The 25,792-nt window shown below is 42.5% G+C and overlaps 2 protein-coding genes across 2 annotated transcripts in view; one reads left to right on the plus strand and one right to left on the minus strand.

The window, feature by feature from the left end:
* Positions 1 to 4,825: 4,825 nt before the first annotated feature.
* LOC106577446 (coiled-coil domain-containing protein 28A-like) lies at positions 4,826 to 13,437 on the plus strand. The gene is made up of 5 exons (XM_045694438.1): positions 4,826 to 4,841; positions 4,934 to 5,125; positions 5,288 to 5,454; positions 13,223 to 13,245; positions 13,383 to 13,437. The coding sequence occupies exons 1-5, from the start codon at positions 4,826 to 4,828 to the stop codon at positions 13,435 to 13,437; spliced, it is 453 nt and encodes a 150-aa protein (XP_045550394.1).
* Positions 13,438 to 18,055: 4,618 nt separating this feature from the next.
* The window catches only part of LOC106581430 (TOG array regulator of axonemal microtubules protein 1), a 33,237-nt gene continuing 25,500 nt past the window's right edge, over positions 18,056 to 25,792 (minus strand). The window contains exons 18-22 of the mRNA XM_014163521.2: positions 21,109 to 21,224; positions 20,689 to 20,869; positions 20,251 to 20,470; positions 20,080 to 20,166; positions 18,056 to 19,768 (exon numbers count right to left, since the gene is read on the minus strand). Of these exons, the coding sequence (XP_014018996.2) occupies positions 19,509 to 19,768; positions 20,080 to 20,166; positions 20,251 to 20,470; positions 20,689 to 20,869; positions 21,109 to 21,224 (864 nt within the window). The 3' untranslated portion in view covers positions 18,056 to 19,508. The remainder of the gene's footprint in view (positions 19,769 to 20,079; positions 20,167 to 20,250; positions 20,471 to 20,688; positions 20,870 to 21,108; positions 21,225 to 25,792) is intronic.

The following is a 25,792-nucleotide window of genomic DNA, read 5'->3' on the forward strand; positions in this document are numbered from 1 at the left end:
ACATTCGGTAAGTGATCCATTGTCTTCCAATAGACGCATTCATTTGTTCATGTCATTGACATGGTATACTGCAAATGCGCCATTGAGATTTATATTTATTAATATTATGCACTTCTTTTTCTTACTTCTAGTTTACAATATTGCGAGTGAATTAATGTATTTTACAGCGTGGTGGTGAAATATAAAATGAATGAACCATTGTAATACAAAAAACAAATATAATAGTGTCTAGTATCTGGGCTAGAGTAGACTATAATAAAACGAAGAACGGTGCGAATCAACGTCCTAGAATAAACACGTCAAGTAATTGGACATCCACATTGGTGTCTGATCCAATCCACTGTCATTATATCTGACCACACTTACCCACGCAGCCATCTGTCAGAAAGTGTTAGCCATTTTAATAAATGTAAAGCAATGTGTTCGTGGGATCGCTGCACAGATCTATATACAGTGGGGGGAAAAAGTATTTGATCCCCTGCTGATTTTGTACGTTTGCCCACTGACAAAGAAATGATCAGTCTATAATTTTAATGGTAGGTTTATTTGAACAGTGAGAGACAGAATAACAACAAAAATATCCAGAAAAACGCATGTCAAAAATGTTAGAAATTGATTTGCATTTTAATGAGGGAAATAAGTATTTGACCCCCTCTCAATCAGAAAGATTTCTGGCTCACAGGTGTCTTTTATACAGGTAACGAGCTGAGATTAGGAGCACACTCTTAAAGGGAGTGCTCCTAACCTCAGCTTGTTACTTGTAAAAAAGACACCTGTCCACAGAAGCAATCAATCAATCAGATTCCAAACTCTCCACCATGGCCAAGACCAAAGAGCTCTCCAAGGATGTCAGGGACAAGATTGTAGACCTACACAAGGCTGGAATGGGCTACAAGACCATCGCCAAGCAGCTTGGTGAGAAGGTGACAATATTTGGTGCGATTATTCGCAAATGGAAGAAACACAAAAGAACTGTCAATCTCCCTCGGCCTGGGGCTCCATGCAAGATCTCACCTCGTGGGGTTGCAATGATCATGAGAACGGTGAGGAATCAGCCCAGAACTACACGGGAGGATCTTGTCAATGATCTCAAGGCAGCTGGGACCATAGTCACCAAGAAAACAATTGGTAACACACTACGCCGTGGAGGACTGAAATCCTACAGCGCCCGCAAGGTCCCCCTGCTCAAGAATTCATATACATGCCCGTCTGAATGATTCAAAGGACAACTGGTGAAAGTGTGATCAGATGAGACCAAAATGGAGCTCTTTGGCATCAACTCAACTTGCTGTGTTTGGAGGAGGAGGAGGAATGCTGCCTATGAACCCAAGAACACCATCTCCACCGTCAAACATGGAGGTGGAAACATTATGCTTTGGGGGTGTTTTTCTGCTAAGGGGACAGGACAACTTCACCGCATCAAAGGGACGATGGACGGGGCCATGTACCGTCAAATCTTGGGTGAGAACATCCTTCCCTCAGCCAGGGCATTGAAAATGGGTCGTGGATGGGTATTCCAGCATGACAATGACCCAAAACACAAGGCCAAGGCAACAAAGGAGTGGCTCAAGAAGAAGCACATTAAGGTCCTGGAGTGGCCTAGCCAGTCTCCAGACCTTAATCCCATAGAAAATCTGTGGAGGGAGCTTAAGGTTCGAGTTGCCAAACGTCAGCCTCGAAACCTTAATGACTTGGAGAAGATCTGCAAAGAGGAGTGGGACAAAATCCCTCCTGAGATGTGTGGTGGCCAACTACAAGAAACGTCTGACCTCTGTGATTGCGAACAAGGGATTTGCAACCAAGTACTGTCATGTTTTGCAGAGGGGTCAAATACTTATTTGTCACGGGTGTCGTAAGGAGAGGACCAAAACGCAGCGGGAATATGTACACTCATCTTCTTTATTACGGACAAAGAAGGAAAAACCCAAAACAAACACGTATACAAAACACAACGACGAATAACAGGCCGGTAAGGCACAAAGCTATACACAGCACAATCTCCCACAAAGAAAACCCATGAAAACAAACTCCTAATTATAGGACCCTCAATCAGAGGCAACAATAACCAGCTGCCTCCAATTGAAGGTCCAACCCCAATTAACTAAACAAAGAACTACAATAGACTAGATAGAACATAGAAAAATACTAACATAGAACATAGACTAACAAACCCCGGACCACATAAACCAAACACCCCTCTACCCAAATACATAGCCCAAACCACATGAAACAAACACCCCCTGCCACGTCCCGACCAAACTATAATAACAAATAACCCCTATTACTGGTCAGGACGTGACATTATTTCCCTCATTAAAATGCAAATCATTTTATAACATTTTTTCTGGATTTTTTTGTTGTTATTCTGTCTCTCACTGTTCAAATAAACCTACCATTAAAATTATAGACTGATCATTTCTTTGTAAGTGGGCAAACGTACAAAATCAGCAGGGGATCAAATACTTTTTCCCCCACTGTATATTTGAGTTCTTGAAATTATAAAGAACCTTGGTAACAGTGAAATGTAGGCCTACAATATGTCACACATCACTTACAGGTAATATAAACTATTCAGACCCCTTGATTTTTACCACATTATGTCATGTTACAGCCATATTCAAAAATGTATTAAATTCAATCAACACACAATACCCCGTAATGACAAAGTGAAAACAGGTTTTTAGAAATGTTAGCAAATGTATTAAAAAAACTAAACAGAAATATCTTGTTTACATAAGTATTCAGCATTGAAGGTCTCCAAGAACACAGTGGCCTCATTCATTTTTAAATGTAAGAAGTTTGGAACCACCAAGACTCTTCCTAGAGTTGGCTGCCCGGCCAAACAGAGCAATCGGGGTAGAAAGGAATTGATCAGGGAGGTCACCAAGAACCTGATGGTTACTCTGACGATCTCTCCAGCACTCCACCAATCAGGTCTCTATGGTAGAGTGCCCAGACAGAAGCCACTTCTCAGTGAAAGGCACAAGACAGCTCTCTTGGAGTTTGCCAAAGGCACCTAAAGGAATCTCAGACCATGATAAACAAGATTATCTGGTCTGATGAAACCAAGATTGAACTCTTTGGCCTGAATGCCAAGCATCACGTCTGGCTGAAATCTGGCACCATCCCTACAGTGAAGCATGGTGGTGGTGGCATCATGTTGTGGGGATGTTTTTCAGTGGCAGGGACTGGGAGACTAGTCAGGATTGAGGGAAAGATGAACGGAGCAAAGTACAGAGATATCCTTGATGAAAACCTGCTCCAGAGCGCTCAGGACTTCAGACTGGGGAGAAGATTCACTTTCCAACAGGACAACGACCCTAAGCACACAGCCAAGATAACGCAGGAGTGGCTTTGGGACAAGTCTCTGAATGTCCTTGAGTGGCCCAGTCAGAGCCCGGACTTGAACAAAATCTCTAGAGACCTGAAAATAGCTGTGCAGCGACGCTCCCCATCCAACCTGACAGAGCTTGAGGATCTATAAAGAAGAATGGGATAAACTCCCCAAATACAGGTGTGCCAAGCTTGTAGTGTCATACCCAAGAATATTGTAATTGCTGCTTCAACAAAGACTGAGTAAAGAGTCTGAATACTTACTTAAATGTGATATTTCTGTTTTTTTTATTTTGTTTAAATGAGCAAAAATTTATAAAAACCTGTTTTTGCATTGTCATAATGGGGTATTGTGTAGATTGATGAGGGAAAAAACGGTTTAATCAAATTTAGAGTAAGGCTGTAAAGTAACAAAATGTGGAAAAAGTCAAGGGGTCTGAATACTTTCTGAATGCACTGTATGTAAAATCATTACACCTGCATGATTGTCCACAGGTTTTCAGCTACAGAAGTTGAAAGACTTGTTTGCAATGTGTTGTCAGACCAATTACAAGGAAATTATGCATTCTAAAAATACCTCTCAGTGGAATTGTTTCGCACTAGCCTGTTGTACAGGGACAGGCATTCTAAAATGAATCCTCCCCTTTGGACGTTTTCCACACAAGCCTATATTATTACCTGGATGCGTGAGCTTGTTCACCTTGAAAATATACAAAGCTAGTCAAAATCGGAATATTTGAGAATATAGCTAAAGCTCAGGTGGGGGTATTAGGTCATGTACTTTCACCCTGGCAGCCATCCAGCCATGAACCTCCTGCAGTTAACCCCTTTGTTGTTTTCCAGAGGATTATGTGTCAGTGATACAAGAGGCTACTTTAATGTAGCAGCCTACATTGACTGGCAGAATTCAAGATACAGCAAGTATTACCTTTTAAAATGAGATAATTACATCGATTTGACATTCAGCAGGTCTACCAAGTAAAATGTCTGTTGGCTGGTGGTTCACTCATTACTTTTGGCCTCTTAGGCCTGATTTTCCATTTTCCTAGCTTACAATCCATAAAGAAACTGTTATGATTGTACTTTACATGCATTTCCTTAGCTCACACCATGTTCATCCTCCAATCCCTCTCCAGTCCTGTCAGGGATGGGAAGCACTAGATCCTGACTTCCTACCTTTGTTGTTGTTACAGGACGTCCTGAAGCTTAGGCAGGGTCCACTCATCTTACCCAGAGGGCTTCACACTGACAAGCCACGGAGGACAATCGCAACAAGTGGAGCCCCAAAGTGTTTCTCCCCCAGCCCCCTCCTCCCCCGGTCAACCTCCCGCAAGCTCTGTCCTCCCCTCTAGCCACATTTTCCCTTAGCCTCCCAACCCCCTCTCCCCCCAAAAAACAGAGGCAAGCTCAAGAGGTCCATCGGAGTAGCTGGACTGTCAAATATCTGGTCATAGCAGCTACACCAAAGACAACAAGGTTTGGAACAGTCACAATGTCTAATTTTACAGGTCAGTGAAATGGAGGTTGTATAAATGTTGTATTAGAGTACAGGTTTGACCAGCTTAATGTTTGCTATACTCCTGTTTTCTGTTGATTCCAGTTGTCTGGCTTCTTTTCTCCAGGCCCAATAAGGAGAAGGCCATGGCTCCCCAGACAGCAGGGCCCAGTAAGTTGGCCCAGTACTGTACACTGCAGCACTCCTTCCTTATGGACGTCTCTGATGTGAGAGAGATGGAGGGAGGCCTCCTCAACCGGCTCAATGACTTCCACTCCATAAAATTGCAGGCTTTTGGTAAGATGACCATGGACAACCCTGTGAATACTGAGACCCAGTTACTCAGTGAAAATGTGGCCATTTGTTTTACATTATACCATAGTGCAATGGTTACATAGGAAGTTCTGTATTTTATACAGGTATGTAAAGGTGTGAATAACCTTTGCTGTGTCCTCTCAGGGAAGGTGTGCTCCTTTGAGCAACTGGAGCACATGCGTGAGATGCAAGAGAAGCTTGCACGGCTACATTTCAGTCTGGACAGCCATGTGGAGGAGATTTTAGAGGACCAGCGGAAGTGTGCCTCCGACCACAACCTGGAGCACCTGCTCTGCAACATAAGCGCCACTGTAGTACACAGCTCACCACATTTCTGTCCTTACCCAGATCATAGTCATGTTGAACCACACTGTAGTCAAGGGGACTGCTAAAAGAGAGAGAGAGAGAGCGAATAGACACAGAGAGCATGGACTCCTGAGTTCTTCTGCAAAAATATAGAATTAGAGTTGAGTAAATGTAGATAAACTAGATTTTTTTTTGCAAGGACTTATACAGGAAACTAACCTCAATATCAAAACCTTCATTCTAATTCACAATTCCATATCTAAAACCTTGATTGTGGACAAAATTACCTGAATGGATTATTACTACCAAGAACTATCAAGAAAAAAAACTTCTAACAAGCCAAGATTTGCAGAAACACAGCGGAACCTGGAAATACCATCCAACACAAAATTGAGTGAGTAACGTTCAGTCTGAACCTACTTACTGAAGCCAAAAAGAAAAATACAATAATCTCTATAATTTTGTTATATAAAGCTTAATAAATAATGCTACTAAGCTACCAAGCTGCTAGGAAAGAATCTGACTGAAATTAGCACTGAAGTGTGAAGTGAGAGGTGTGAAAACTCTTGAGCCTAACAATGGCAGGAGAGTTTCACAGCCTCCTCCATCTGTGCAGAGAATATATCCTCCACAGAATCCCCAAAATACAACAGCCACAGGACAACTTTGTTTGGATGTCGTAAAGGACCATTTGCCGATACTGAAAAGATATAGCTAGCTAACGACCTCCCTTTCCATGTGGAAAAGACAGACAGAGACTTGCTAGCTACGTTAGCTAGCTAACTGGAATTTTCTACAAGGAATCTGCCTCCTGAAAAAAGCTTCTCCAAAGTGGGTGTGACACCAACACCCGTTGCCTGCTGCACTGCTGCTTGGATTCCACCTGACGATCTGTTCACCATCTGCCCTGGTCTGTCTCCCCTGTCTGTTATAGGTACCCCCGTCACTCTCCCCCATCTCTTCCGAGCTTTCGCTCGCCTCCAGCACACACACACTGTTGAGGCGAGTGACTCTGAACTTACAACGGCTAGCCCCGAGTTGTTATATTTTTCGCTTGTGCTTTATGCTATTTGCCTCATGACTCATGCGTGCTTTGTTGACTATGAACTTGCTTGTTTACCCAACCGTGGGACAGTCTATGTTTGTTCCCACACTCGGGACTCTGACTCTCTATTGGTTACACAGACTCTTGGCCTCCCATCCTATTCTAACCACCTCTCGCCGGCTTTGTATTCATGTTACCTGATGAAATTGCTGTACAATATGATCTTGTTGCCATCTAATGCACATTCAAATGTTATAAATCAACACTGCAGAACTCTCCCTGTCCTCTGTCGTGCCCTAATTGTATTACTGCTGATTATATCTGGAAATGTGCATATACACCCTGGCCCATCTACTGTTGCTAGCCCCAATTCTGATTTGTGCTCTGATATCTGCTTCACTGACTTCTGCTCTCGTAAAAAGCCTGGGTTTTCTGCACGTTAACACTAGAAGCTTATTACCTAAAATGGATCAATGGAAAGTGTGGATTCACAGCTCCAATCCAGATATGTTGGTCATTACTGAGATGTGGTTAAGAAAGAGTGTTTTGAACACTGATGTTAACCTTTCTGGTTATAACCTTTTTCGGCAAGACAGATCTTCCAAAGGTGGTGGAGTGGCAATCTTTACCAAGGAACACCTTCAGTGCTCGGTTATCTCCACCAAGTCTGTCCCCAAACAATTTGATTTGCTGGTTTTACGCATTAAACTTTCAAATTGCTCTTTGTTGACTGTTGCTGGGTGTTATCGGCCACCATCAGCACCGGCCTGTATCCTAATTACCCTAAGCTCTCTCCTGGCCTCTTACACTAAGTCTGAATTTGTCCTGCTAGGTGACCTAAACTGGGACATGCTTAAATCACCTGACCAAGTCCTAAAGCAATCCCTAAATATTTCTCAGATTATTACCAATCCCGCAAGGTATGACTCCAAACACCCAGAAAAGGCTACTCTCCTTGATGTTATCCTTACAAATAATCCTGATAGGTATCAGTCTGGTGTTTTCTGTGATGACCTTAGTGATCACTGTTTTACAGCCTGTGTTCGTAATGGCTGCTCAGTGAAACGACCTGTCCTGACTTGTCATAGACGCTTGCTAAAAAACGTTAATGAGCAAGCCTTCCTTCATGATCTGGCCTCTGTAAATGGGTATTGAATCAGCTTGATCCCCTCTGTTGCTTGGACCTTCTTTTTTGATATTTTCAGTGGTATTGTTAACAAACATGCCCCCATGAAGAAAATTAGAATTAAAAACCGGTTCAGCACCTGGTTCGACCGTGAACTGGCAGAGTTACTCCACCTCAAGAATTCCATTTGGCAAATCGCTCGGCACACGCATACTCAGGCTCTGGCTCTCGTTCAGGCAAATTAGAAATAAGTGCACTCAGGCTATCTGGAAGGCCAAAGTTACTTTAAGGAGCAGTTCTCTCTCTGTGGGTCTAACCCCAAGAAGTTCTGGATAACGGTTAAAGACCTGGAGAATAAACCCTCCTCCTCACAGCTGCCCATGTCCCTTAATGTTGATGATGAGGTTGTTACTGACAAGGAGCACATGGCTGAGCTCTTTAATCACCACTTCATTAAGTCAGGATTCCTATTTGACTCTGACATGCCTCCTTGTCAGTCCAACATTTCCTCATCTCCCACCCCTTCTAATGCGACTAGCCCCGATGCTCCTCCCTCTTTTTCCCCTGCCTCGCTACAAAGTTTTTCCCTGCAGAGTCCGAGGTGCTAAAGGAGCTCCTTAAACTTGACCCCCAAATATTATCTGGTTCAGATGGTTAAGACCCTTTCTTCTTTAAGATTGCTGCCCCTATCATCGCCAAGCCTATCTCTAACCTTTTTAACCTGTCTCTCCTCTCTGGGGAGGTTCCCATTACTTGGAAGGCAACCACGGTGTGTCCTTTATTTAAAAGGGGATATCAAGCTGATCCTAACTGTTATAGGCCTATTTCTATGTTGCCCTGTTTATCAAAAGTGTTGAAAAAACGTGGCTTTCTTGATGTCTATAGTATTCTCTCGTGTATGCAATCTGGTTTCCGCTCAGGTTATGGATGTGTCACTGCAACCTTAAAGGTCCTAAATGATGTCACCATTGCCCTTGATTCTAAGCAATATTGTGCTGCTATTTTTATTGACTTGGCCAAAGCTTTTGATACAGTAGACCATTCTATTCTTGTGGGCCAGCTAAGGAGTATTGGTGTCTCTGAGGAGTCTGTGGCCTGGTTTGCTAACTACCTCTCTCAGTGTATAAAGTCAGAACATCTGCTGTCTCAGCCACTGCTTGTCACCAAGGGAGTACCCCAAGGTTCGATCCTAGGCCCCACGCTCTTCTCAATTTACATCAACATCATAGCTGTGTAACGGGCGTCGTAAGGATTAGACCAAGGTGCAGCGGGGACGTGTATACTCATCCTCTTTATTAAATGAAAAGAAGGAAAAACAAACAAATCACGTATACAAAACAAGGAACAACACTAAACAGTCCTGTCAGGTGCACAGACACAAAACAGGAAACAACTACCCACAAATCCCATAGAAAAAAACACCCCTCTTAAATAAGACCTTCAATTAGAAGCAACTAGGAGCAGCTGCTTCCAATTGAAGGTCAACCCCATTAACTAAACATAGAAATAGAAAGACTAGAACTAACATAGAAATAAACTAACAAGAACATAGCCCAACAAACCCCGAAACACTCTAAACAAACACCCCTCTTACATAGGAACATAGCTCAACAAACCCCGAACCACATAAAACAAACACCCCCTGCCACGTCCTGACCAAACTGCAATAACAAATAACCCCTTATACTGGTCAGAACGCGACAAGCTGAAAGCAGTAGGAAGCTCTCTCATCCATTTGTATGCAGATGATACAGTCTTGTACTTAGCTGGCGCCTCTCCAGATTTTGTGTTAAACGCTCTACAACTAAGCTTTCTTAGTGTCCAACAAGCTTTCTCTGCCCTTAACCTTGTTCTGAACAGCTTCAAAACAAAGGTCATGTGGTTTGGTAAGAAGAATGCCCCTCTCCCCACCGGTGTGATTACTACCTCTGAGGGTTTAGAGCTTGAGGTAGTCACCTCATACAAGTACTTGGGAGTATGGTTAGATGTATGGTACACTGTCCTTCTCTCAGCACATATCAAAGCTGCAGGCTAAGGTTAAATCTAGACTTGGTTTCCTCTATCACAGTGGTTCCCAAACTTTTTATAGTCCCGTACCCCTTCAAACATTCAACCTCCAGCTGCATACCCCCTCTAGCACCAGGGTCAGCGCACTCTCAAATGTTGTTTTTTGCCATCATTGTAAGCCTGCCACACACACACACTATACGATACATTTATTAAACATAAGAATGAGTGGGAGTTTTTGTCACAACCCGGGTCATGGGAAGTGACAAAGAGCTCTGATAGGACCAGGGCACAAATAATTATATAATAATAATCAATCATTTTGCTCTTTATTTAACCATCTTACATATTAAACCTTATTTGTTCATCGAAAATTGTAAATAACTCACCACAGGTTAATAAGAAGGGTATGCTTGAAGGGATGCGCATAACTCTGCAATGTTGGGTTGTGTTGGAGAGAGTCTCAGTCTTAAATAATTTTCCACACAGTCTGTGCCTTTATTTAGGTTTCATGCACGCGAGGGCCGAGAATCCACTCTCACATAGGTACGTGGTTGCAAAGGGCATCAGTGTCCTAACAGCATGATTTGCCAAGGCAGGATACTCTGACCGCAGCCCAATCCAGAAATCTGGCAGTGGCTTCTGATTAAATTACATTTTCACAGAACCGCTTGTTGCAATTTCGATGAGGCTCTCTTGTTCAGATATCGGTAAGTGTACTGGAGGCAGGGCATGAAAGGGATAATGAATCCAGTTGTTTGTGTCTCCGTTTCGGGAAAGTACCTGCGTAATTGCGCACCCAACTCACTCAGGTGCTTCACTATATCACATTTGACATTGTCCGTACGCTTGAGTTCATTTGCACACAAAAAATCATACAATGATGGAAAGACCTGTGTGTTGTCCTTGTTAATGCAGACAGAAAAGAGTTCCAACTTCTTAAGCATAGCCTCAATTTTGTCCTGCACATTGAATATAGTTACCCTGTATTCCTAAATTCAAAAACATCACCTAGATAGGCCAGTCGTGTGAGAAACTCATCATCATGCAAGCGGTCAGACAAGTGAAAATTATGTTCAGTAAAGAAAACTTTAAGCTCGTCTCTCAATTCATTAAAACGTGTCAGTACTTTGCCCCTTGATAACCAGCGCACTTTTATATGTTGTAAAAGCGTTACATGGTCGCTGCTCATATCATTGCATAGTGCAGAAAATACACGAGAGTTCAGGGGCCTTGCTTTAACAAAGTTAACCATTTTCACTGTAGTGTCCAAAACGTCTTTCAAGCTGTCAGGCATTCCCTTGGCAGCAAGAGCCTCTCGGTGGATGCTGCAGTGTACCCAAGTGACGTCGGGAGCAACTGCTTGCATGCGCGGTACCACTCCACTATGTCTCCCCGTCATGGCTTTTGCACCATCAGTACAGATACTAACATGAGCAGCAGCTACGTTTTGCTACATTAGTGGAATTAGTGGAATTCCCGCGAGAAAGTAACGGTTAATGTGATTGGATGTTAATTATTTGACTAGGCTACCTGTATTTGACATTGTGTTGTTATTTCACTGAACACTAGATGGTTTAATTTTATTTTTGGCAGTGAAATGAGCCTACTCAGGAAAGAAAAAAATCTCACATAAATGTATAGACCAGTTGGAAAATATAAATGGACTGTTTGAAAATGTGAAAAAAGAAAATATATGTACAGTATATATATATAAAATAAATGTGAATCACATTTTGTAACGGCTGTCGTCGGGAATGGAGGACCAAAACGCAGCGGGGTTAAGTGTACTCATCTTCTTTATTAAAAAGAAGGAAAACTGAAAACAACAAACACGTACACTGAAAACACAACGACAAAATAACAGTCTTGCAAGGCACACGGCTAAACACAGAACAATCTCCCACAAACACTAAACCAAACACATACCCATATATAGGACTCCCAATCAGAGGCAACGAGAAAACACCTGCCTCCAATTGAGAGTCCAACCCCAATAAACAAGACATAGAAATACAAAAGACCAGAGACCACATAGAAATACAAACATAGAACATTACCCAAAAACCCAGAAATAATAAATCAAACGCCCTACTAAATAAACCACCACCCCGAACCACATAAAACAAATACCCTCTGCCACATCCTGACCAAACTACAATAACAAATAACCCTTATACTGGTCAGGACGTGACACATTTTTATTTGTCGTACCCCCGTACCCCAGTTTGGGAATACCTGCTCTATCGTAATCGCTCCTCTTTCACCCCAGCTGCAAAACTAACCCTGATTCAGTTGACCATTTTACCCATGCTAGATTACGGAGACGTAATTTATAGATCGGCAGGTAAGGGTGCTCTCGAGCGGCTAGATGTTCTTTACCATTCGGCCATCAGATTTGCCACCAATGCTCCTTATAGGACACATCACTGTACTCTATACTCCTCTGTAAACTGGTCATCTCTGTATACCTGTAATCCCACTGGTTGATGCTTATTTATAAAACCCTCTTAGGCCTCACTCCCCCCTATCTGAGATACCTACTGCAGCCCTCATCCTCCACATACAACACTCGTTCTGCCAGTCACATTCTGTTAAAGGTTCCCAAAGCACACACATCCCTGGGTCGCTCCTCTTTTCAGTTCGCTGCAGCTAGCGACCGGAACGAGCTGCAAAAAACACTCAAACTAGACAGTTTTATCTCCATCTTTTCATTCAAAGATTCAATCATGGACACTCTTACTGACAGTTTTGGCTGCTTCGCGCCTTTTGACTTCTGGTAGGTCATCATTGTAATTAAGAATTTGTTCTTAACTGACTTGCCTAGTTAAATAAAGGTTAAATAAAAAATATTTAAAAAGGGCAATGGTTATTTACATGCTGTCTGTAAATAAGCAGAATGTGGTTGTTCCCACACATTCATGTTTACATCCTTAGCAGATGCTCTTGAATAAAAAAAAGATCTATCACACTGATGTCTTTTGGACAACATCCAGTCCAAAAATGTGATAATGCATGCTTTTCACATCCTATCCAGGCACGCAGTAGTTGGCTGTGGAGAGGCAGCATACACTGACAGACCAGACAGTTTGACCTCAGGCCCAAAATGTGAAATGTGTCCATTGTTAGTTTGATTTGTAGCATCCACTGCTGTGGTGTGGTATGTGTGAGTGTACAGTACGTGTGAGTGTGAGTGTGGTGCGAAAGCCCTTCAGCTCATTAGAGATATGGGTGCCAAGAATACTCTGTAGCCATAGCAGCAAGCAATAATGTAGCAAAATGAATTTTCTGCTGTGTATATTAGCTAGTAGAATTTACTTATTTGAGCTGATGTAGGGCTTACTAACAGTGATACAATGATTGATGTGGTGAGATGACGTGTAATGATCTAGCATTCTGTAGGCTATTGTTCTGTAAGCCTATACTATATACTTGTAAGACTATCTAATTAAGTTTTACTCTGATTACCCCAACATGGGACTATAAAAATGAAAATGTTGCAACAAGTTCGTAATAACACCTATATAAAGGCAATACAAAAGTATTGAACACGTAACAAAGCCCTGGGACTACATAATCTTAATTTCCCCCTCAGATGAAACAACTCAGCAGCTCAATGTATTCTTTTCTAAATGTTGTCTCGCAATCTCTGGGACTCACCCGATTTACCAGGGAAAACACTGGCTTTGAATCATCTATGTTTAGCTTGAATCCTTAACAGTTCTGTGTTGGATCCTTAATGTATTTGTGTCCAGACAAAAAATACACCTGGCTGAAAACCAGGACCTGCCCAAGACGTCTGGACATTGACGAGGAAGATTAGGATGGCAGATCGCTCATCATCCCACAACGACGAGGACAGGTTTCCATGATATTGATCCAACTGGGCCACATAGAGCTCCTGGTTAGATAAGGATTTGTATATGATTGATCGATTGATTCAAACAGGTGTCAAACACATCATCTGTGATCTAGAGACAAATACTCCACATTCATAGCACAAGTTCTGCTTATTGTAGATATTGTATGGTAGCCCATATCTTTTGTGAAGGAATATTGAGTCCACCACAGGCAGAACTTTTCAAAACATTTACATTTACATTTTAGTCATTTAGCAGACGCTCTTATCCAGAGCGACTTACAGTAGTGAATGCATACATTTCATACAGTTTTTTCTCCGTAATGGTCCCCCGTGGGAATCGAACCCACAACCCTGGCGTTGCAAACACCATGCTCTACCAACTGAGCCACACGAGACCCAAAACTAATGACACATTCATTAGTATATTATATGGAACTGGAACAAATTAATGACTGGAACGAATTGCAAAAATCGCTGAAGTTGGAGACTTATACCTCCCTCACTACCTTTAAGCATCAGCTATCTGAGCAGCTTACCGATCGCTGCAGCTGTACATAGCCCATCTGTAAATAGCCCACCCAACTACCTACCTCATCCGCATATTGTTTTTATTTACTTTTTTGCTCTTTTGCACAACAGTATTTCTACTTGCACATCATCATCTGCTCATCTATCACTTCAGTGTTAATTTGCTAAATTGTAATTACTTTGCTACTATGGCCTATTTAGTGCATTACTTCCTTACTCCATTTGCACGCACTGTTTATAGATTTTTCTATTGTGTTATTGACTGTATGTTTGTTTATCCCATTTGTAACTCTGTGGTGTTGTATGTGTCGAACTGCTTCGCTTTATCTTGGCCAGGTCGCAGTTGTAAATGAGAACTTGTTCTCAACTGGCCTACCTGGTTAAATAAAGGTTAAATATATATTTTTTTAAAGATATACAAATGTATAAGATAATTAATGTGTTATTAGTTTTGAAAAGTTATGCATGTGGTGTGTGAGACCAGAGACAAATTCTCTTTGGTTCATCAAAAAGTCTAAGATAAGACACCTTTGTTTTACTTCAACTTGCCAAGCCTAGCTCTTTTTCCAATGGACCTGAGTCCCATAAGAAGACCTGTTAAATACATTCTACTAGGTACACCCATCTCGTACCTGGATGGACCCCCTGTAGCCATGAAGGGCTGCGCCTGGTCAGTAACAATGTTCAGATACACTGTTTAATGTTGCTCAATTAGTATCAAGGACCTAATGTGTGCCAGGGAAACATTCCCCAAACCATTACACCACCGCCACCAGCCTGTACCGTTGACACCAGGCAGGATGGGGCCATGGACTCATGTTGCTTACGCCAAATCCTGATTCTGCCATCAGCATGACGCAAAAGGAACCAGGACTTGTCGGACCAAGCAATGTTTTTCCACTCCTCTGATCGTGTGTCCAATGGAGTCGGCTCTTCTTGTTTTTAGCTGACAGGAGTAGAACCCGGTGTTGTCGTCTGCTGCAATAGCCCATCAGTGACAAGAACCGACGAGTTGTGCATTCAGAGATAAGGCTCTGCACACCACTGTTGTACTGCACCGTTATTTGCCTGTTTGTGGTCCGCCTGTTATTTTGCACGATTCTTGCCATTCTCCTTCGACCTCTCTCATCAACTAGCTGTTTTCGCCTACAGGACTGCTGCTGATTGGATGTTTTTTGTTTGTCGCACCATTGATGGTAAACCCTAGACCAGTGGTTACCAACCTTTTCTGAGTCAAGATCACCTTCTGAGTCCAAAAGCAAGCCGAGATCTACCTCACAGATTTGTTTTCAAAAGACTTAAAAAACCTATGCAAAATTAGCGTATTAAAAACAGTTCTGTAGCAATGAGGTTTGTACAGTAGGCTATAGGCCCAATACATTATCACTGCATATTGGCAATGCTTGAATTGCCCTGACAATGTTGTTCTTCTCAGACCATTACACTGGTAATATATATTTTGTTGTGAGGCACAGCTGAGTGAGCATAATCATTAGCTTTTTTTTTACTGAACTGATGGCTTGCATCTGATGTTCAGACAGGGGATGGTGGGAGGGTGACAGCACTGCTGAGGCTGCTTCTCACCCAACTCACCTTCCCTCCTCTCTCCCTCCCTCCCTCCCTCCCTCCCTCCTCTGAGAAAAGAGGACACAATCTTCCAGCTGATGGCGATTCATGTTATCACTCCGATGACCGATCAGAGACAGTGAAATATTCCTCGATATTAAAAAGGACAAGCCGCTAATAATAACAATGCAAGCTTTGGAAACACTTGGCTGTACTCATTCATTACAGCTGCAGTGCTGGTTGTAGTGTTAGTGGCATTAGTGGGAAATCGGGAACACGCATTTTATGGCTTATAGGCCTAAAAGTGTTGAACAAAATGTTGACAGTGCTGAATAAGAACTTAAACATGAATGTACTTATTAAAATAGCAGCTCTTTGCTGTGTTCATTGAGTCTCAAGTCATCATCTTTGCTGTGCGTCCGAGGCTTCTTTTTCCAGCCTATGGCTTGAGGAAACTGTGCAGACACAGTGATCTAAGCATTATGATTGGCCAGCGGTAGGCCTATAGGTGTACTTGATTTGCTGTCTGGGCCTGCCGGGTACACAAAGTTTTACCTTCAGACACATTAAATAGTTCAAAATGCTCACAATTTGCCTTCCCGGTGCTAGGGCTGCTGAATCAAGTGCACCTAACGCCAACAGCACAAAACACAAGGCTTTATCGTTGTTTTTTACAGAAATGTTTGGTGATCAACTACAAATGCCTTGGTGATCACCTCCCTAGACACTGTCGTGCGTGACAAGCCCAGGAGGCTGGCTATTACCGGCGCATACTGGAACCTGCGCACCTGACGCACTGTCTGTAGAAGTGAACCATTTTTTGTGAATTGGGTAGTGTACCTAATAAACTGGCCACTGGGGGGATACAGTACCAGTCAAAAGTTTGGACACATCTACTCATTCAAGGGTTTTTCTTTCGTGAAGACATCAAAACTATAAAATAACACATATGGAATCATGTAGTAAACAAAAATGTGTTAAACAAATCAAAATACACGACCGGTCAAAGGTTTTAGAACACCTCATTCAAGAGTTTTTCTTTATTTTACTATTTTCTACATTGTAGAATAATAGTGAAGACATCAAACCTTTGAAAAAAACACATATGGAATCATATAGTAACCAAAAAAGTGTTAAACAAATTGGGTTGATGTCGGGTAATTGTGGAGGCCAGGTCATCTGATGCAGCACTCCATCACTCTTCTTCCTGGTCAAATAGCCCTTACACAGCCTGGAGGTGGGTTGGGTCATTGTCCTGTTGAAAAACAAATGATAGTCCCACTAAGCGCAAACCAGATGGGAGAGCGTATTGCTGCAGAATGCTGTGGTAGCCATGCTGGTTAAGTGTGCCTTGAATTCTAAATAAATCACATACAGTGTCACCAGCAAAGCACCCCCACACCATCACACCTCCTCCTCCATACTTCACGGTGGGAACTACACATGCAGAGATCCTCCGTTCACCTACTCTGCGTCTCACAAAGACACGGAGGTTGGAACGAAAAATCTTGAATTTGGACTCATCAGACCAAAGGGTAGATTTCCACCGGTCAAATGTCCATTGCTCGTGTTTCTTGGCACATGCAAGTCTCTTCTTGTTGGTGTACTTTAGTAGTGGTTTCTTTGCAGCAATTGAAACATGACGGCCTGATTCACAGTCTCCTCTGAACAGTTGATGTTGAGATGTGTCTGCTACTTTAACTCTGTGAAGCAATTATTTGGGCTGCAATTTCTGAGGCTAGTAACTCTAATGAACTAATCCTCTGCAGCAGAGGTAACTCTGGGTCTTCCTTTCTTGTGGCGGTCCTCATGAGAGCCCGTTACATCATAGCGCTTGATGGTTTTTGCGACTGCACTTGAAGAAACCATCAAAGTTCTTGATATTTTCTGGGTTGACTGACCTTCATGTCTTAAAGTAATGATGGGCTGTTGTTTCTCTTTGCTTATTTGAGCTGTTCTTGTCATAATATGGACTTGGTCTTTTACTAAATAGGGCTATCTTCTGTATACCACCCTCACCCCTAACTGATTGGCTCAAATGCATTAAGACGGAAAGAAATTCCACAAACTAACCTCTAACAAGGCACACCTTTAATTGAAATGTATTCCAGGAGACAACTTCATGAAGCTGGTTGAGAGAATGCAAGTGTGCAGCGCTGTCATCAAGGCAAAGTGTGGCTACTTTGAAGAATCTCAAATATAAAACATATTTTGATTTGTTTAACACTTTTTTGGTTTCCAAATGATTCCATATGTGTTATTTCAGTTTTGATGTCTTCACAAAATAGTAACATTTATGAAAAACCCTGGAATGAGTAGGTGTCCAAACATTTGACTGGTACTGTATGTCAATGAGAACTATCTTCTCAAGGAACTTGACATTTTCTACAATCTTTTGCTTTGCTATCATTTGTCATGTAACCCTGCAAAACAAATGTGTATTTATTTACATGTAAATAAAAGCAAATCATGTAAATCAGTGACAGTGGTCTTGTTTTAATAACCGACTCAGATGCTCAATCTTGCATGTCTAATCCCACTAATTGGAAATAGATCCTTACCTTACAGCCCCCTCTTCCTCAAGACTGTTAAAGACCAGGAACACACATATCCTCTTTTCCCCCTTTGGGCGACACAAGGCCAACCACACTGAGCTGAGGCATTACAATGATACTATAGGAAAGTTTCTTTACAATAAAGATGTGAAGGAATAAAGTAAATAAATTAAAAAACAAAGCATATGGTTTATAGAAATAAACACTTTAAATATCAGTCGGTCTTTCATCTTGTTAACAAAGAAGTTCAATATAATTTAAACATAGAATAGTGAAAGGCTACGTTAAGACTGGCACTATACTGAAACAGAATCACAGACCTGGGCTTCACCGTCTCTATATCAGTCGTTAGTTTAAAGATAAATGCTTTCAATGTTACACTCAGCCAGTATAATTGGTTTACACCCAAAGTTGAGTTAGGCATCAGTGTACACACACATATATATATATATCTCCTTAACAAAAATATAAATATATTTTTTGATCACATCAGTACATTTTGGTCATGCAAAAAGTAAAATGCTAAGACATGCCAGAACACCACTTCATCAACAAATTGTTACAATAAGATTTACAAACCATATACAATAGATACATTATATACGGCAACATCGTACAGCATACAGATTAGGCTAATACTGTGCAATCACACATTTGAGCTATACAAATAATTTGTAATCATTAATCTTTACTCTGACAAATCTTTAAAACAACTGTATAAGACATCTTAGAAATTTCACATCAAATGAATCACCTAAAATATACATCTTTCAGGTCCCGTTTCCTTTTTGTGCATTTCAAATCTATATTCTTCATAACGTTGTCTCTGATTTGCGTACAATAAGATTCATAAAAAACTACAGCAACAATCATATGACGATACATACCAAGCCATACTCATGACGACAACTATCATGATAGTGAGCGACTTCTTCAAAGTGCAAAGAGAGCAGGTTGTTGAGAGTGTAAGACCTGATGCCAACAGCTGAAGTCTCCGTCTGTCTGTCTGTCTGTCTGTCTGTCTGTCTGTCTGTCTGTCTGTCTGTCTGTCTGCCTGCCTGCCTGCCTGCCTGCCTGCCTGCCTGCCTGCCTGCCTGCCTGTCTGTCTGTCTGTCTGTCTGTCTGTCTGTCTGTCTGTCTGTCTGTCTGTCTGTCTGTGCTCCTTTATTAAAGGACACCATAGCTCGCTGAGAAGAGGGTTGATTTAAGGGCTCTCATCTTAAGGACTTTCTATACTCTGTAACGTTAAAAAAGTGCAGGCACTCTCAGAAATGTAGAACATCTCTGTCTTTAAGGAAGGTCGGTGTTTCTGTTCTTCTGTCTGGGGGGGGTTTGATTGTGTTTTGAAGGTTGTGTTTTCTGAGGGGCCCTCAGGGGTAGGAGAGGGTCCTCATGAGCTCATTGAGGCTCTTGTGGACGTTGGCAGGCTGGGAAGCGGCGAACTCTGCCAGCCCAGGCCCCATGTGGGTGTAGAGGGCTTGGCACAGGTTGGAGGTGGCCCCCCGCACGCTGCCACCCCGGCCGTGGACAGTGCCGCTGTGGCTGGATGTGCCCAGGAGGTGCCACAGCAGGGGTAACGCCTTCTGTTCCACCACCTGGGGCTTACGGGGATATAATCCTGTCACCAGATCTGAAAGACAGACCAGAGGAGGAGAGGAGGGAGGGAGGTGGGAGGATGAGGAGTCAAACACGTTGTAACAAGGAACTTATGAAATGCTGAGAGCACATGGGCCTGACATCTGTTTCTCCCTCCTTTTAAGAGGCTAAAGACTCTTTGGGTGACAGGCAGAAAGACAGTTGCCAGTGCACTGTTGCTTAGCAGCTTTTGTCAACTCAGATCCTAATCAAAATGTTAAAAGCCAAATGAAGTTTACCAAGTGTCATCTACGTAACTTAGGTACTGAAGGGAATATCTCAAGCAAACTATTTCAGTGAACATACCTGCAACCTTCTCTATGAGATCCACCTTAGCCTTACCACTCAGGAACTGGGCCTTGGTGCAGAAGGGCTGGAGGAGGAGAGCGTTATCTGTGAACAAAGTCAAGCACAAAGTCAAGCTACGTTCAAGCCTCAAACCAGATGATGTGATGGGAAACATCATCAGACACCCACCCAGGTTTTGGATGAGTGTGTGGATGGCTCCAATAGCAGCAGTGTAGATAGCGTTGTTCTTGGAGTTGAGGTGATTGTCCACGATGGCTGGGACCAGGATGTAGATTACCTGGGCAAGGTTATCCTTCATCACAGTGACAATCTTCTGCAGAGACTCTAGAGCGTACAGGTTGACCTTACTGTTGGACTCTTGCAGTCTGGCCTTAAAGGCATCAAACACCTGCGAGAGAAGGACAGAGGGATGAGAGAAGCATTACTACAGATTCAACTATGACCTGCTTACACAGGCCCTTTTATCTATGGAACTTTGCATGGTTGATTTCGTCAATAAAATGTATAGCTAGTATTTTTTGTGATAGTCAGAGGATTTCGGCCTTTAGCAGCTTAGGGTATATGAGGCAAAAAAATATCCAGTTTTGTTCAGCTGACATCAGTTACCGGAAAGATACTGCAGATGACCATGTTGGGGTTGTGCTCGCAGTCCACCATTAGCTGGTCGATGCCCTTGATGCGCTCTCTAAAGTCCTTTGAACCCAGCAGGGCTGTGAGCTGCTTGATGTACTCGATCTTGTCTGCAATGCTGTGAGCTTGAGGTCTTCCGTTGTACTGCCCAGACTCCCTGCAGATACACAAACAGTAGGTAAAACATGGAGACGGAGTTCATACTGATGGATACACACATGAACAAACTCTACATTCATTGACACAAACTGTGCTAATGCATAGACAAACAGCAAGGCTAGCCATGACACCAATCATAACAGTTCAGTATATAAGGGATGTTGACTTGATGAGAGACTAAATTCAGGGATAGTATGGATAGTGCTACATGTCTCAGTTGGTGTTGCGTTTTCCCACCTGTTTACCACTTTGTGTGGTTCCCTGTTGAGAGACGAGGCCCTCACTGTCCCACTGCCAGGGTGGGAACGCCGGCCCCTGGCTGACGGGGTGTCCTGGGGCATCTCTCCCAGGCCCTGCAGAACACATTAACACACGTAACTCATAGATCACACAAATGTACAGTACCAGTCAAAAGTTTGGACACCTACTCATTCAATGTATTTAAAAATATATATTTTCTACATTGTAGAATAATAGTGAAGACATCAAAACTATGAAATAACACATATGGAATCTTGTACTAACCAAAAAAGTGTTAAACAAATCAAAATATATTTTCTATTTTAGATTCTTCAAAGTAGCCACCATTTGCTTTGATGACAGCTTTGCACACTCTTGTCATTCTCTCAACCAGCTTCACCTGGAATGCTTTTCCAACAGTCTTGAAGGAGTTCCCACAACAGTCTTGAAGGAGTTCCCACTTCACTCTGCGGTCCAAATCATCCCAAACCATCTCAATTGGGTTGAGGTTGGGTGATTGTGGAGGCTAGGTCATCTGATGCAGCACTCCATCACCCTTCTTCTTGGTCAAATAGCCCTTACACAGCCTGGAGGTGTGTTGGGTCATTGTCCTGTTGAAAAACAAATGATCGTTCCACTAAGCGCAAACCAGATGGGATGGCGTATCGCTGCAGAATGCGGTGGTAGCCATGCTGGTTAAGTGTGCCTTGAATTTAAAATAAATCACATACAGTGTCAGCTGCAAAGCACCCCCACACCATCACACCTCCTCCTCCATGCATCACGGTGGGAACCACACATGCGGAGATCATCCATTCACCTACTCTGCGTCTCACAAAGACAAAGACAGATTTCCACTGGTCTAATGTCCATTGCTCGTGTTTCTTGGCCCAAGCAAGTCTCTTCTTCTTATTGGTGTCCTTTAGTAGTGGTTTCTTAGCAGCAATTCGACCATGAAGGCCTGATTCACACAGTCTCCTCTGAACAGTTGATGTTGAGATGTGTCTGTTACTTTAACTCTGTAAAGCATTTATTTGGGCTGTAATCTGAAGCTGGTAACTCTAATGAACTTATCCTCTGCATGTAACTCTGGGTCTTCCTTTCCTGTGGCGGTCCTCATGAGAGACAGTTTCATTATAGCGCTTGATGTTTTTTTGCGACTGCACTTTAAATGTTCTGCATTGACTGACCTTAATGTTTTAAAGTAATAATGGACTGTCATTTCTCTTTGCTTATTTGAGCTGTTCTTGCCATAATATGGACTTGGTCTTTTACCAAATAGGGCTATCTTCTGTATACCACCCCTACCTTGTCACAACACAACTGATTGGCTCAAACACATTAACAAGAAATTCCACAAATTAACTTTTAACAAGGCACACCTGTTAATTGAAATGCATTCCAGCTCTTGAAGCAGGTCGACAAAATGCCAAGAGTGTGCATTTTGTTTCTTTCGTATCATCATTGGCTCATTGGTGAAATTAGCATTATGACAATATATTTAATTAAATCATTCAAAACCCTTTATTAATGCAATTGCAGACAGAAGTGGACAATCAGGAACATAGCACGCATGTTTCTGAGTAAGTTCTGCATCAAACAAAAGGTCTCAAGTTGTTTTATTAAATCGAAGTCCCGCCTTAGTGATGTCACTGACTACGTCATTACCTTTTTACTCCTGAGACCAAAACCCTGCATCCACAGCTATACAAACATAGAGTTTCAGTGTTTATCTAAAAGCTAGGCAATAAATGTCCCCTCCCCAAAGTTGATTTATTGTGGAATGTCTAACTAGTCTCTTATCTCCCACACTCCCCTGCAGAGTTCTGTCTCAGTCACACATTATATGAGAGAGAGAGAGAGAGAGAGAGAGAGAGAGAGAGAGAGAGAGAGAGAGAGAGAGAACAACTGTGGAACAATTCTAAAACTATATCATGAATATATATGTTGTTAATCTATAGTCTAGGACCCTATAAATGTAAGGAGGGAGGGGTCTTATAACCCCTCCCCTTCTATTAATATAACATAAGCATAATCAATTATTCTAATACATCAAACATCTGTACAGCCCCAAATCATGACCGCTTGGTGAATCCTGACACCATCCCTAACTATAACATTTTCCAACAAGATAGAGCTGCCAAAGGGGGCGGAGTTGCAATCTACTGCAGAGATAGCCTGCAGAGTTCTGTCATACTATCCAGGTCTGTGCCCAAACAATTCGAGCTTCTACTTTTAAAAATCCACCTTTCCAGAAACAAGTCTCTCACCATTGCCGCTTGTTATAGACCCCCTTCAGCCCCCACCTGTGCCCTGGACACCATATGTGAATTGATTGCCCCCCATCTATCTTCAGAGTTCGTACTGTTAGGTGACCTAAACTGGGACATGCTTAACCCCCCGGCTGTCCTACAATCTAAGCTAGATGCCCTCAATCTCACACAAATTATCAAGGAACCTACCAGGTACAACACTAAATCCGTAACCATGGGCACCCTCTTAAATATCATCCTGACCAACTTGCCCTCTAAATACACCTCTGCTGTCTTCAACCAGGATCTCACCGATCATTGCCTCATTGCCTGGGTGCGTAATGGGTCCGCGGTCAAACGACCACCCGTCATCACTGTTAAACGCTCCCTAAATCACTTTACATTTACATTACATTTACATGTTAGTCATTTAGCAGATGCTCTTATCCAGAGCAACTTACAGTAGTGAATGCATACATTTCATACATTTTTTCTCCGTACTGGTACCCCGTGGGAATTGAACCCACAACCCTGGCGTTGCAAACACCATGCTCTACCAACTGAGCGCGAGCAGGACTTTTTGATCGACCTGGCCCGGGTATCCTGGAAGGATATTGACCTCATCCTGTCAGTAGAGGATGCCTGGTTGCTCTTTAAAAGTGCCTTCCTCACCATCTTAAATAAGCATGCCCCATTCAAAAAAATGTAGAACCAGGAACAGATATATGCCATGGTTCACCCCAGACTTGACTGGCCTTGACCAGCACAAAAACATCCTGTGGCGTTCTGCATTAGCATTGAATAGCCCCCGTGATATGCAACTTTTCAGGGAAGTCAGGAACCAATATACACAGGCAGATAGGAAAGCTAAGGCTAGCTTTTTCAAACAGATATTTGCATCCTGTAGCACTAATTCCCTACCCCGGCCAACATCTCAGTACCCCCTGCAGCAACTTGCAGCTCACTGGTCATCATAGCAACATCCACCCATAGCACGCGCTCCAGCAGGTATATTTCACTGGTCACCCCCAAAGCCAACACTTCTTTGGCCGCCTTTCCTTACAGTTCTCTGCTGCCAATGACTGGAAATAATTGCAGAAATCACTGAAGCTGGAGACGTATATCTCCCTCTGTAACTTTAAGCATCAGCTGTCAGATCAGCTTACCGATCACTGTACCTGTACACAGCCCATCTGTAAATGCCACACCCAACTACCTCATCCGCATATTGTTATTTATCCTCTTGCTCTTTTGCACCCCAGTATCTCTACTTGCACATCATCATCTGCACATCTATCACTCCAGTGTTAATGCTAAATTGTAATTATTTCGCCTCCATGGCCTATTTATTGCCTTACCTGCCTACTCTTCTACATTTGCACACACTGTACATTTTTCTATTGTGTTATTGACTGTACGTTTTGTTTATCCCATGTGTAACTCTGTGTTGTTGTTTTTGTCACACTGCTTTATTTTATCTTGGTCAGGTCGCAGTTGTAAATGAGAACTTGTTCTCAACTGGCCTACCTGGTTAAATAAAGGTGAAAAAAAAAAGTATAAATAAAAAGGCATAAGGTGGCTTCTTTAAAGAATCTCAAATATTAAATATATTTTGATTTGTTTAACACTTTTTGGTTACTACATGATTCCATATGTGTCATTTCATAGTTTTGATGTCTTCTCTATTATTGTACAATGTAGAAAATAGTACAAATAAAGGAAAACCCTGGAATGAGTAGGTGTGTCCAAACTTTTGACCGGTACTGTAAATGAAGTGCAGCAGGTTCATACAGGAAACCTGACTGATAGCATCAGCTGATATTGCAGCAATTAGATTCATCATGCTACCTTAATATGGCGGTTTATTTAGTCGACCGGGTTCTGCACACACATTCTGATGGCTGCCGCCCAATGCCATGTGCTGGTGTTCTTGGTGACATGCCAATGTTGTAACACGTTACTCGCCATTCATTTCTGTTTTCTGCTTTCCCACCACTCTCCCCAGCCTCCACTTGTTTGGGCTCTGCTTTTGTCAGAGGCATTGGTATAGCTACCCCGATGGAGCAGAGCCTAACGCAAAGACTAATGAACTGCATTTATTGTCGTCTTTTCTAATAAATGGTTAAAACGAATGTGGCGTTTCCTGTCTAAACTGCCGCTTTCTTACAGTAACAGTGTCTTGTCTCAAAACGCAAGTCCCCAGCAAGGGGAGACTAAAATAGACAGGAATGACTCATAACAGTCCCACACACCTTCTCAGTTAGACAGTGTTCTGTACCTTAGTGTTCAGTGTGGAGACAGTGTTCTGTACCTTAGTGTTCAGTGTGGAGACAGTGTGCTGTACCTTAGTGTTCAGTGTGGAGACAGTGTGCTGTACCTTAGTGTTCAGTGTGGAGACAGTGTTCTGTACCTTAGTGTTCAGTGTGGAG

This window comes from Salmo salar, chromosome ssa01 (genome assembly GCF_905237065.1).
Source record: "Salmo salar chromosome ssa01, Ssal_v3.1, whole genome shotgun sequence".
In the NCBI taxonomy this organism is placed as follows: Eukaryota; Metazoa; Chordata; class Actinopteri; order Salmoniformes; family Salmonidae; genus Salmo; species Salmo salar.

Bases quoted from the DNA above. Each gene is read 5' to 3' on its own strand.
- LOC106577446 (XM_045694438.1), top strand. The intron at 5,126-5,287 runs GTAAGATGACCA...GTGTCCTCTCAG, and splicing joins CATAAAATTGCAGGCTTTTG to GGAAGGTGTGCTCCTTTGAG. The intron at 13,246-13,382 runs GTATTCTTTTCT...ATTTGTGTCCAG, and splicing joins AAACAACTCAGCAGCTCAAT to ACAAAAAATACACCTGGCTG.